Raw genomic sequence first — 12,521 nt, forward strand, 5'->3', positions numbered from 1 at the left:
TTGATTCAAAAGAAGGAATTTTGAACTATGTTTGAATTTAGGGTTCTTGATTCAGATTTTTGGGTGAAAATTTAGGGTTTTTGTTCATTAGGGTCGGGTGGGTGGGTTATGTGAAGGGAATGGGAATATAACCGTTGGGTTAGATTTTTTTAATTAAAAAAATAAATAAAAATGACTTTATTAGCGTGTTGACGCGCTCAACTATGTGGAGCGAAACGCGCCCTGGGTTGGGTGACGGAAGGGGGAAATAAATATACTTTTATGTATTTAAGGTGTGTAATAGGTCACCCCATTAGTTAAAGTGTGTAAATGACTTTTGGGTATACGTTTAGGGGGCAATTTATGCCTTTTGCCTTATTTTTATTTATAGTATGTTTTACGTAATTTTCATATGAAATATATTTTACGTAAATATATTGTAAATCACAATAATTAACAAGTTAAATATCAAAAAGAACTTATAAAAAAATTGGTTGACTTTTGAAATTTCATTTGTATCACATAAATCAGGACGAGTTAATATCTCAAAAGGTCACTCAACTTTCAGAATTTATCTGGTAAAGTCATTGAATTTAATTTTGTATCAATAAAATCATTCATCTTAGGCCTTTGTATCACTAAAATCACTCAACTAAATTTATTGTTTTTATGCCATGTAATATGAACTCCACAAATAAATAAAATTAAAGAAAACTCATAAGAAAAAATTAAGAACAAACTTAATTAGTGAAAAATATATTATGATATTACAATATATTTAAATTTAAAATTTAAAATGTATTATAATGGATGTTTTTCTAAAAAAAAAAAAAACCGTAAAAAATTGTCATTAATAAAAATTGTAGGATATATCATTGTCATATAAAAAATGATATAACCATTGGCTTAATAACCGTAACATTAAATTGTTGCCGTCACTGGGTTATTAAAAAATTGATGTCTTACCAAAAAAAAATTGTAGCAGTCATTAAGCCAATGATAATATCATACTTAATATTTATTGTTAGAATAATGTTCATCATCATACATTTTAACTCTTAAATGCATAATAATACTATAGTATTTATTTCACTAATTAAGTTTATTCATAAGTTATTTTTAATGATTTTTCTTTAATTTTTTTCATTGTGGAGTTCATATTTCTATGACATAAAAATAATTTATTTTGCTATGTCAATTTTTTAAATGATAAATTTAGTTGAATGATTTTATTGAAACAAAGGTTTAAGTTGAATGATTTTATTGAAACAAAGGTTTAAGTTGAATGATTTTATTGAAACAAAGGTTTAAGTTGAATGATTTTATTGAAACAAAGGTTTAAGTTGAATGATTTTATTGAAACAAAGGTTTAAGTTGAATGATTTTATTGAAACAAAGGTTTAAGTTGAATGATTTTATTGAAACAAAGGTTTAAGTTGAATGATTTTATTGAAACAAAGGTTTAAGTTGAATGATTTTATTGAAACAAAGGTTTAAGTTGAGTGATTTTATTAATACAAAACAAAGTTTAGTGACTTTGTTACATGAAATCTCAAAGTTGAGTGGCCTTTTGAGATATTAACTCAAATCAGGACAAAGCGAGTAATATATATTAGGGAAAATTGTATATAATAACAAACTATTAATTCAAATTAAATGTTATAACCATAGTTTGATTTAATTGTACCCCATAGCAAACTGCTGCTATTTCGCCTCTGTGAATCTCGCTCGCCACTCTCGTTCTCGCTGGCAGTCTCCCTCGCCTCTCTCACTTTATACAAACACAAATGTATAAAATGTGTTTGTGTTTGTATAAAGCGAGAGAAAATTGTATATATACATATATTTTTGTTCCCCTCTCCCAGATCTCGCTTGCCATTCTCCCAGATCTCGCTCGCCACTCTCACTTTATACAAAACACAAATGTATACATTGTGTTTGTGTTTGTATAAAGCGAGAGAAAATTGTATATACAAATACAATTACAAATGCATATATTTTCATCCAATACACTTATGATTATACAAATACAATCTTCCTCTGCCCAGTTTTCTTTTATTTTTCTCTCTTTCTCGCTTTATACAAACACAAATTATACAAATTAGATCTTTTTGTATATGTATACCGAAACAGAAACAGATTATACAACTGTTTTCTTTTGTATGTATAGCGAAATATACATATTTATGTTTGCTATGGAGCGCAATTATGCAAATTATAGCTATAACATACAAATATGATTTTTATGTTTGCTATATGTGAAAGTTGCTCTATATATTATATAAAAATTACATAAAAAGTACTATAAATCACAATAATTAGCAACTTAAAATATCTATCTATCTATATTTCTCCCAATTTATGTGGTATAGATGAAATTTTGAAAGTTAACAAAAACTTTTTATATGTTTTCGAATATTTTAAGTTATTAATTATTATGATTTATAACAGTTTTTACATAAAAAAATTATTTATATAAAGTAATAAAACAAAAAAATTAAAAAAAGAAAACATAAAATTACTAAATTATCCCTGACATACAAGCAGGCATGTTGATAGCATTAATACAGTATTCATGCACATATAAGGATATACGTGTATCAACTATAAAATGTAGAGTAAAGACATAAAGACACAATCAAAGTTGTCCCGTATTTGCATAAAGACACCTTAACTTTCAAAGTGTCCTATCACCCCACAGAACTATTTAATATCGTTGTAAATGGGCCATTTTGACCCATTCCCTCGTCTATTTAGTGGCGCGTGTAGCGCACTCCCTATGATGAGAAAAGATCCGACCCGACCCTGTTCTTTGAAGAAAGTCATTTCTCCTTTTCTTTTCTTATTTCTCAACTTTCCCTAAAATCTAAAGAAATAGAAAAGTTTTTTCGTCGTGTTGTTGTTGATAATCTTGTTGTTTATGTGTCTTCGTGAAGATTCTTGGAGATTGAAGGTCTAACATGTTAGGGCTCTACATCATATGATAAAAATCTTCTCTTTTTTTTATTATTATGATTTTAGGGATTATTAAAATTTTCTTGTAAAAGTGTTGGAATCGAGCTCCTATTGTTGCCATTGTTAAGATATTGTTAGGATATTACAGTTTTTCGTTGTTACAGGTTGATTTTGCTATGGAAAAAACCATGGAATCAAAAAATTAGGGCTATTTTGGGTTTAAAATTGGGGAAGATGACATAAATTGATTATATAATTAATAATAAAGAAAGAAAATGACACGTGGCACTTTTAAATTGGTCCATGGCAGTAAAAACACGGAATGACGCGCCTCATGTGCGTGGTAACAACCCAGACGAGGAAATGGGTCAAAATGGCCCATTTACAACGATATTAAATAGTTCTGTGGGGTGATAGAACACTTTGAAAGTTAAGGTGTCTTTATGCAAATACAGGACAACTTTGATTGTGTCTTTATGTCTTTTCTCTAAAATGTAAAATATAGCTATATTTTTTGTAATTATCTGAAAGCGTAATTATGGGGCATAATCAGTTACATTATGTAATTTTTTTCATAGCTTTTAATCGGTTAATTGGTTCGGTAGCCTTTTATAAGTTTGTTTTTAATTTAATATTCGTATCATCAAATGTTTTTATTTCTATATATAGTAGATCTAAAAACAATACTAAGAGATTTTTGGAAAAAAGTTATTTTCTTTATTCAATACTACTTAAAAATTTGACACTTTTTAATGCAAAAATAAAATCTAGACAAGATAGTTCTAGCTAAACTACAAAATAAAATTTCACTAAAAATAGTTTCACAAAATCAAGATTCCAAAGTTGTTCACGTTTTTTATCCTTTGGTGACTTGAAACTCAGAACCTTATGATTGAAAATGAGGAATGGTTACCATCCGAACATTGAAAATGAGGAACGGTTACCATCCGAACAACTCCCTCTCGTCATACCCAATAATTCATTATAGATAATGGAAGGAAGGAAGGAAGGAAGGAGTTATGACATGATGATCATAAATGTAATAGTGCACACCATCAAATATCAAAACATCCTTACATTTTGCACATCAAAGATTTATTCAAAGTTTCTATCTATCTATTTACAATTACAAAAGTGAATGAATTACATAAATACTAATGGTGAAAAAGGAAGTTAAAGCACCTCTTTAACTGCTTCTCTTCGCGAATTCAATAGGAAGTTGAATGACAAAAAGAAAAAATAATAGCAAGTGAGCAACACTGTAAAACAAGTACCTGCAAATACAAATCTGCATAATGGATCATGAATTTCGCACAGAATCTTCAAGCATCATCCCTTTCATACTCTTGGCCAACCAGATAGCTGTCTCCCTCGGTGAGACCTTGTTCTTGCCGAATGGTTTTAGAACAACAGCAAGCTCTTCTAATCTGTCTTGTTCCAGCAAGTCAGCAGATAGTTCAAGTAGACCTTCAAGTGCATCTGCTCTCTGTCTAAAAGACTTGACATCTAACATTTCCTTTACTGGCCTTTCCTCCTCTGCTGCTGGTTCTGGAGAATCTAATCGTTGTGCTGAAGAAGTAGGACTGCTGTGGTTTCTTACATCAATCTCCTTATTATGGACACCATCAGGGATATTGGACTTAAGAATCGCTGATCCAGCAGAAGTAGAAGCATTTGGAGCCCCAACAGCATCTCGACTGTTATTATCAACTTCATCTCTAACCACATTTATCGGTTGCCCAACATCAACATTTCTCTCCACGGTGTCCATCACTGAAAGCTCACTACCCACTCGGAAACTACTGTGCCGTATGACATGTATGACATCATCAGAAGCTGGTGTAAGCTGAGAAGCAGCTGTTTTTTCAAGAACCATAGTTTTCGGAGCAATTCCCTTCTCTGACAACAAATTATTTAGAGCAGGTGAAAAAGGAAGGAGTGAAGGAGTTGTACTTTCAGTGGGAGTGCACAAGAGTTCCATTGTAATAAACTTGTCATTGTCATCGGATTTTGAAGTGACATCTGAGTGTGGTAGACTAGTTTGGCTGAATGAAACGGGGGGAGCAGTGGGAGAGGCAATTTCTGTTGTTGAGGATGACACCTTCACCATAAACTTATCGTCCCCAGAGGATGTTGAAGTGGGGCCTGATAGAGGCATAAGATCAGTCATAACATCAAGTCTGCGAGCTGTAGAATGATCTTCAAAGACGGACATTTCTTTGGAGCAAGGGAAGGCACTGTCAGTGGCCATAGTTGAATTTGATTTCTGATTGCAAGCACCAACATCCACAATGTGATGCTCGTCATACTTCTCGATGGAGCATGGTTCAGAATTCTTATTATCATGGGTTTCCCCTAAACTAAAAGCAACCTCCGAGTGAGATGAGTTAGTGGTAGACCAGGAGGGCCTTGATCTCGTGGTTTCAGTTTCAGTAGCTCTTTCATGACCTTGGAGCATCTGCTCCGTCAAATTCATAAAAGGAGTTGTTGCATCGTCACAAAGTTCAAATCCTTGAATTGATACAGAAGAACAAGCAGAAACACTACTTTCTGCTTGTGTTTCTTTTGAAGCTCCAAATGAAACTCTTCGAGAATGTTGCACACAATTCTTTGTAGCATGTGTATGGAAGCCATCAGGCGTAGAATCAGGAGTCCTTTCAAGACATGGAGAATTGTCATTGGAACCAGACTTAACATTATTGTTAGGAGTATTTGAGACATCATGCCCCACTTGCTTCATCCTTCTGGGGAATGATGGTCGTCTAGTAAAGTTTGGAGGTGTTCGCAATCTTTGCTTTGCAGGAAATCCATCTTCAGCAACATGCTTTGAAGGAGCAGGCGAGGAGATACCCTCATGTCTAGGTTTAGTCCTGGGACTGGAATCGATGACAGGTAACTGCAAGGAAAGGGACACTAAAAATTTCACATACAAACCAATATGCAAATACTAATGAAGATAAGAAGAATAGATAGCTAATTACCTGATGCTTTAAAGCAGGCAGTCCATGATTCTTTTTGGTGGAATCAGATCCAGCCTTTGTTGATCCGGGAGATGGTGTCTCTGCATTGGGTTTAGAAGGAGCAACTGAACTTGGTTTTGGGACCTTTGGTGGTGCTTCAGCGTTAGCTTTCTGTGCACCAACCTTTGGTCGGTTGCCCCTCATTGGGGAACTATGCTCTCTCATTTTTCCTTCTTTCACAGCCAGCATAATATTTTTTATTGCTCTAGGTTGCTTAGCTTCTGCATCACATCTCCTCTCATCATCAATAATGTTCTTAGATTCAAAGTCATCTGTATCTTCAGGAAAAGTATCATCTCCAGGATCTTCGTCAAAGGAATGAAGTTGCCTAAAGTCAATATCATCATCAACAAATGCAACATCAACATCAGTGCCCCTATAATCATAATTGAAAGCCCTGCTTTGGATGTTTTTGTCCTTTGACTTCAAACTATCTTTATCACTACAAGAACTCGTACTACTTTGGCTTTCTGCCATATTCTTTCTTGAGTCACGGCCAGTAGTGAGAGGTTTTTCAGGATAGTTTCCTACATGAGTAATAAAAGATGGTCGGTATTGCTCAAGATACGGCCGCAAATACGGGTGCTTCAGGAGCTCGGAAGCCTGGAAAGGTTGATGTCAAATGATTGAATTATTAATCTGACACAAGTAAAGTAGGAGCAAGACATGGTAAGCTTACACTGGGACGATGCTCCGGATTCTTTCTTAGCATTCCCTTAATAAGTGTTTTCCTGTGAAAAACAATATATAACAGAAGAGAAGTGTATCAGTATCAAGATTGGAACTGAGATACATTGATAATTCAAACAACTAGTTAAGCAGAGCATCTGTGGATTGCCATAGTGTTGCACATACTAACCAATGAATTCTATTCAAGTTAAGCTTTTTATACTACTCCCTCCGTTTCACAAAGAATGACCTCCTTTCCTTTTAGTCAGTTTCAAAAAGAATGACCTCTTTCCTTTTTTGGTAACATTTTACTTTTTACTTTCCACGTGGCATATTTAAGACCACAAGATTAAGGGCAATTTTGTACATTTGACATAACTTTAATTTAGGACCACAAGATTCAAAAGTCTTCTTTATTTACTTAAACTCCGTGCCAAGTCAAACCAGGTCATTCTTTGTGAAACGGAGGGAGTACATAAATACTCCATCTGTCTCAATTTATGTGACTTACTTTTCTTTTTAGTCAGTTCCAAAAAGAATGACACATTTCTATATTCAGTAACAATTTAACTATAAAATGTCGATTTTACCCTTAATGAAATGATTTACAGCCACACAAATTTCTATCATTCATTTTGGACCTTTAACGAAATTAAATTCGGTGATATTAACTTAATTACAACTAAAAGTAAACCTATCATCATTAAATATCTCTTTTATTAGCTCATAAAATATCAAATATCAATTAAATTAAATATATAGTACTCCCTCCGTTTCACAAAGAATGACCTCCTTTCCTTTTTAGTCAGTTTCAAAAAGAATGACCTCTTTCCTTTTTTGGTAACATTTTACTTTTTACTTTCCACGTGGCATATTTAAGACCACAAGATTAAGGGCAATTTTGTACATTTGACATAACTTTAATTTAGGACCACAAGATTCAAAAGTCTTCTTTATTTACTTAAACTCCGTGCCAAGTCAAACCAGGTCATTCTTTGTGAAACGGAGGGAGTATAATTTACTTGTGTATGGGTTATTCCATGTTATTAAATTTGCTACAGAAATCCAATAATAAAAAAAGAAGGAATAGCACAATTAAACTCAAAAATCTAAAAAAGAGTTTTGACTTGACTTTCAACATGATAAACAGAGAGCTTCTCCAAAGCTTGAAGACGTAACATCCGCCGTAAGGATCGGAAAGTATACACGATCTGATATTCCTCTGTTTCATATTTATTTATTTATTGTAACAAATTGTTTCTTTATAATAGGACTATACAGATCATAGTGATTAACTTTTTTGTAACAACTTTTTTCTTTAAATGATTGTCTTGACTTACAATAATAAGGATCAAGAATAACAAAAGCTTAGCAAAAAATGTAAATTATGCTTGCAGTGACACAAACAAATGTCCGACTTACAAGGATGGAGAATAACATGATGGCAGGGGCCCAATGGATGATCTGTTAATCTTGCTTATCAATCCCGCCATGTCCTGAATCGTGATAAAAAAACCACTTTCAGTCCAATCTTAACTTAAAGGAAGACAGATACAAGGAAAAGTTCATGGACGTGGTTATTCACTTATTTGCTTCAATAAGAAAAATGCACCACATTGCGAGTGTTTTGCAGATTATGTGAAACCAAAATATCTTTCAGACCTAAAACAGGTTACATCCAGAACTTTTCACATTACAGAAGTACCGAAATGCATTTATACAATGAACATAAATCCGGCATGTGAGTAGACCTTCAAGCAACAATGACAGCTGGATAACTTGGACTATTAAGGTCTCTAAAATATGCAGTTTCACTAGTATTTGTGGTCCGCGTATGAAATTAGCCAAATAACAAATGGGGTAGCTCAATTTCTTTCTCATTAAAGACCCCAGGAGTTGCCATGAAAATAGAAGAAATAGAGAAGAGGAGAAAAAAATCTTACAAATGCTTTAAATGCAGGTCGATAAGCAGCCATTTCATACATACAGCAGCCTGGTGAAGAAATCATTTCTCATAAAGTCAGATGACATGTAGATGTTGGTATCTTCCCACAAAATCACAAATAAATGTGCATGTGGTACTTCATACAATGTGACACCATTGTCAAATAGCATTGCTTGATATAAATGCACTACTTTGATAGAGAGAGCATAAGATAAAGAAAGCTCCATACCTAGGGACCAAATATCTGATTTAAAACCATAAGGAATGTCAGCAAGAAGTTCAGGGCACATGTAATTGGGCGTTCCAACTACCTGGAATATTTAACAAAAACATCATCAGCATCCTAAAGAGTCTCTTTCATCCTAAGCTATTGCATAACTACTTGTAAATGACATCTCTTTCATTTTTCTTTTCATGTTTTATCCTTTATGTGAACTTGAGGTGGGGGTCGACCACTCTGCATCCTTGGTTTGCTTTCTCTGTTAGTATCGTGTCTGTAGGTTAGCAGCAACATTTATAAAATTATAGTAATTATTATATATAATATGTCAATGCTTGAGTTTGTGCCTGTTTTTTTTCCTTAGATCACTAACTAATTAATATTTATGTCAAAAATAGTTAACTAAAAGTAGCATATCACCTAAATATCTGTTCAAACTTCAATGTCATATTCTAAACAATTGAGAGTGTCAGCCAATTTGGTCTGTACTTTTCTACAGGTGCAAAGTTAGTAGCCCTATCAGAAGTTTCGATAATGTCCATACCAAACAATACTAATTATGGGACCTATAGTGCAAATTTTTGCACTTCATTGGACAGTAATTTAAAAGGCAATATATGTATCAGACACATACTGAAGAAGCCAAGTCATCTGCCTTCAATGTTTTTGCAAGCCCAAAATCCCCTGCAACAAAAAGTATTGTCAAATTTAGACTTGCATTCATCTCAACCTCAGTGAAAAACACCTGCATGAACTTACCAAGGCGAACATCTTGTTCCTTGGTGAGAAAGATGTTTGAGCACTGCCAGAACAGACGTAAAATTATCTTAGGAAATTAGGAGAGAACAGTAAACACCAACATATTAACAAATATCAAATTGCATACTTTAAGGTCACGGTGCAGCACATAATTTGAATGCAGATATTCTACCGCCAGTAGTAGTTGAGTGAACCACTTCAGAAGTTTCTGCAAACATAAACTTCAATGGTCAACAAACAAAAATATTGATTAATTGAAGTTTATTTTAGATAAATCATACAGCACCTATGAAGTGAACAATTCACCTTGTAAGTTCTAATTGCTATAGACACTTTTGGCCTTGTCCGTGATCTACAATCTAAATTGTATAACAAATAATAAGCTTAATAATCTATCAACATACCTCTTCCGGAAAATATTGTCCATTTGCTTTCTTCATCAGTTCAGCCCTATAAAAAATGTTTCTTATTATTATTAAAGCAATAATAATAGAAAACTATGTCAACATAACTTCAGTTGTTTAAGAAACTTACATGTCGCCACCTTCGCAGTAGCCAGTAACAATGCAAACATAGCAACCCTGCATTACGATTAACACAAAGAGTAAAATAGTTACAATCTGCACAGAGAAAGTAAGTCCACAGTGGCCAAAACTTCATGTCTTTCACCTTCTCTACCCATGCTTCCTTGAATTCAACAATAAATGGGTGCTGAATCCGTGCAATTAACGCCATCTGCACATCAAAATTTGGATTACGCCTATGTTAAAAATCTTAAAGTATAGATTCATTTGCGCAACTAGCATCATGCTCAGAGAAAAGCCACACGTCCCCAAACACTATGACGTGAAATGATGCCACTATCAGATCAGAAAAATATACATATAATGTATCTTGAAAAGCTTAAGAAGCTAGATATGGATTAGAGCAATGTATTCTTCTTCATGAAGCTCCCCTTATATTTAAAAGAACAGGATGAATTTCAAATCTGGAATCTCTATAAAACTGATATCCAATACAATCAACAAGCTTTCATAGCAAGAGAAGATTAGAAAAAATCAAAAGCTGGGATATCTAGAGATTCTACAGTTTTCAAATAACCCCAGGTTGATCTCCGAGATGAGATAGTTATTATCTCAGAAAGTCACCTTTCTTCTCGATTCCAATTTTTTTTAACAAAGAATGTGACTTTATACTAACTATTAACCATGTGATTACCCTGGTTGATTTCTCAAATGGTCACTCATCTAATATTTATTATCTAAGAGAGTTGCCCTATCTTATTGATTCCAAATTTCTTCAACATAGAAACCACAAAGAAAGTGACTTCCTGAGATAGAGTGACCACATGATAAATCAACTCAAATAACCTCTTTAAACACTCACAATGAATAGTCCAACTTAGAATGAAATCAAAGAACAAAACAGATGTGGAAGTCAAAGTCTAACAATAGCTAATCATATGCAATTTAAGAATTTGGAAGGTAAGGACATTATACTCTATAGATATAGCTAAAGAATCTATTCTTCTTTGAGTAAGTCCTTATATAGTAAATTCAAATATAAACAGAAGGACAAAAGGTAAAATCCTTACAACAACAACAATATGCACACCTTACTCCTAGCTCATAGAGATAGAGAGATGGTTTCCTATAGACAAAAGGTAAAACCCTTAACCAATTAAAAGGAACAAAAAATGTACCTCTTGATGAGCAGATCTCCTGCATCTCTCTGTTTGTCTAGCCAAACGAATCTTCTTTAGCACATACCTATCAATTCCATAAACCCCAGAAATCAAATTTTACAAATTTTACAAAACCAAAAGACAAATTCAAAGCTCAAAAAAAACTATACTCCTTACTTCTTTCTCTCCTGCTTGTGATGCACCAGAATTGCTGCACCAAATGCTCCACGACCAATCTGTTCCATAATCTCATACTGATCCATTCTTGACTCCATTTTCTAAAAAATCTCCAATTTGTTAAAAAAAAAGATAAAACAGGTATTCAATCAATCTCTATACATTTTCTTCATCATCAGCCAAACCCCACTTCAATTTTCTCCTATCCATTTGGAAATAAATTACCATACCGACAAAAATTTACACACAGATACTATTTCTTTATCAAAAATAGGTAAGATTGGCTATTTGGGTACTCAAGAATTGACATTTAAACAGCAAAAAATTGATTCTTTATCCAATAATGGTAAGAATGAAACTCAAATAGCCATTTGGGTATTCAAGAAAATACATTTAAACCACAAAAAATTGCTTCATTTGAATCAAAATAGCCATTTGGGTATTCAAGAAATGACATTTAAACAACAAAAAATTGTTTCTTTATTCCAATAATGGTAAGATTTGAATCAAAATGAGACTTTTGGGTACTTGAAAAAGGGAATGTTGAAGGACCCTTTTAGGTGCTAAGTCAAAAAAATGGAAGAAGAAAGAAGAAAGTGGGAAGCTTTGATTTCCTTTTACTGCTATAAATTAGGAGTAGAATTGCTTTGATTTCTGGTTCTGATCTGAAAAAAAAACAGTTGTCACATTTTTCTATAAACTCTTCAACCATGTGTGGGAGTCTGGGAGAACATCCATTAATTATAATATTATAATACTCTCTCCGTTTCAAAATAAATGTCATTTACCAATATTAAATTGGGACGTAGTGGTGGAATTGTTATATCTTTAACAAGAGTCTCGGATTTGAGATTTGAGTACGGAGAAAATGTCTCATCCCTGAATGGGCTCTGCAGTGAGCGATTCAAATTTAATCGAAATTTCAATATAGGGTTAAAAAAATGTTATTTTAGCTCATTTTACGTTTATTATAAAAAAAAAAAGTTAAAGATAAAAAACACATCCAAAATATTCGGTATATGGGTCGAACGTCGGAATATGCTTCAATTATCAGATGTTCAATTTTCCTATGTGAAATTGTGATGATCGTTAAGTTGTATTGTAATAAATATT

General features: G+C 33.2%; 2 protein-coding genes across 2 annotated transcripts in view; both read right to left on the reverse strand.

Annotated features, from left to right (window-relative positions):
• The window catches only part of LOC107057927 (putative uncharacterized protein YER190C-A), a gene marked incomplete at its 3' end in the record, with an annotated part of 5,029 nt that extends 2,499 nt beyond the window's left edge, over positions 1-2,530 (reverse strand). The window contains exon 1 of the mRNA XM_015303076.1: positions 2,521-2,530. Coding sequence (XP_015158562.1) covers positions 2,521-2,530 — 10 coding nt within the window. The remainder of the gene's footprint in view (positions 1-2,520) is intronic.
• Positions 2,531-3,968: 1,438 nt separating this feature from the next.
• On the reverse strand, positions 3,969-12,108 carry LOC102589178 (serine/threonine-protein kinase Nek5-like). The gene is made up of 14 exons (XM_006362565.2): positions 11,409-12,108; positions 11,250-11,316; positions 10,217-10,282; positions 10,082-10,128; positions 9,952-9,997; positions 9,675-9,755; positions 9,548-9,590; positions 9,423-9,472; positions 8,798-8,879; positions 8,567-8,616; positions 8,046-8,119; positions 6,634-6,685; positions 5,916-6,557; positions 3,969-5,830 (listed from the first exon to the last, which is right to left on the reverse strand). The coding sequence occupies exons 1-14, from the start codon at positions 11,504-11,506 to the stop codon at positions 4,235-4,237; spliced, it is 2,994 nt and encodes a 997-aa protein (XP_006362627.1). The 5' UTR covers positions 11,507-12,108; the 3' UTR covers positions 3,969-4,234.
• Positions 12,109-12,521: the final 413 nt, after the last annotated feature.

The sequence above is a fragment of the Solanum tuberosum genome, unplaced genomic scaffold (genome assembly GCF_000226075.1).
Source record: "Solanum tuberosum cultivar DM 1-3 516 R44 unplaced genomic scaffold, SolTub_3.0 scf00394, whole genome shotgun sequence".
Taxonomy (NCBI): Eukaryota; Viridiplantae; Streptophyta; class Magnoliopsida; order Solanales; family Solanaceae; genus Solanum; species Solanum tuberosum.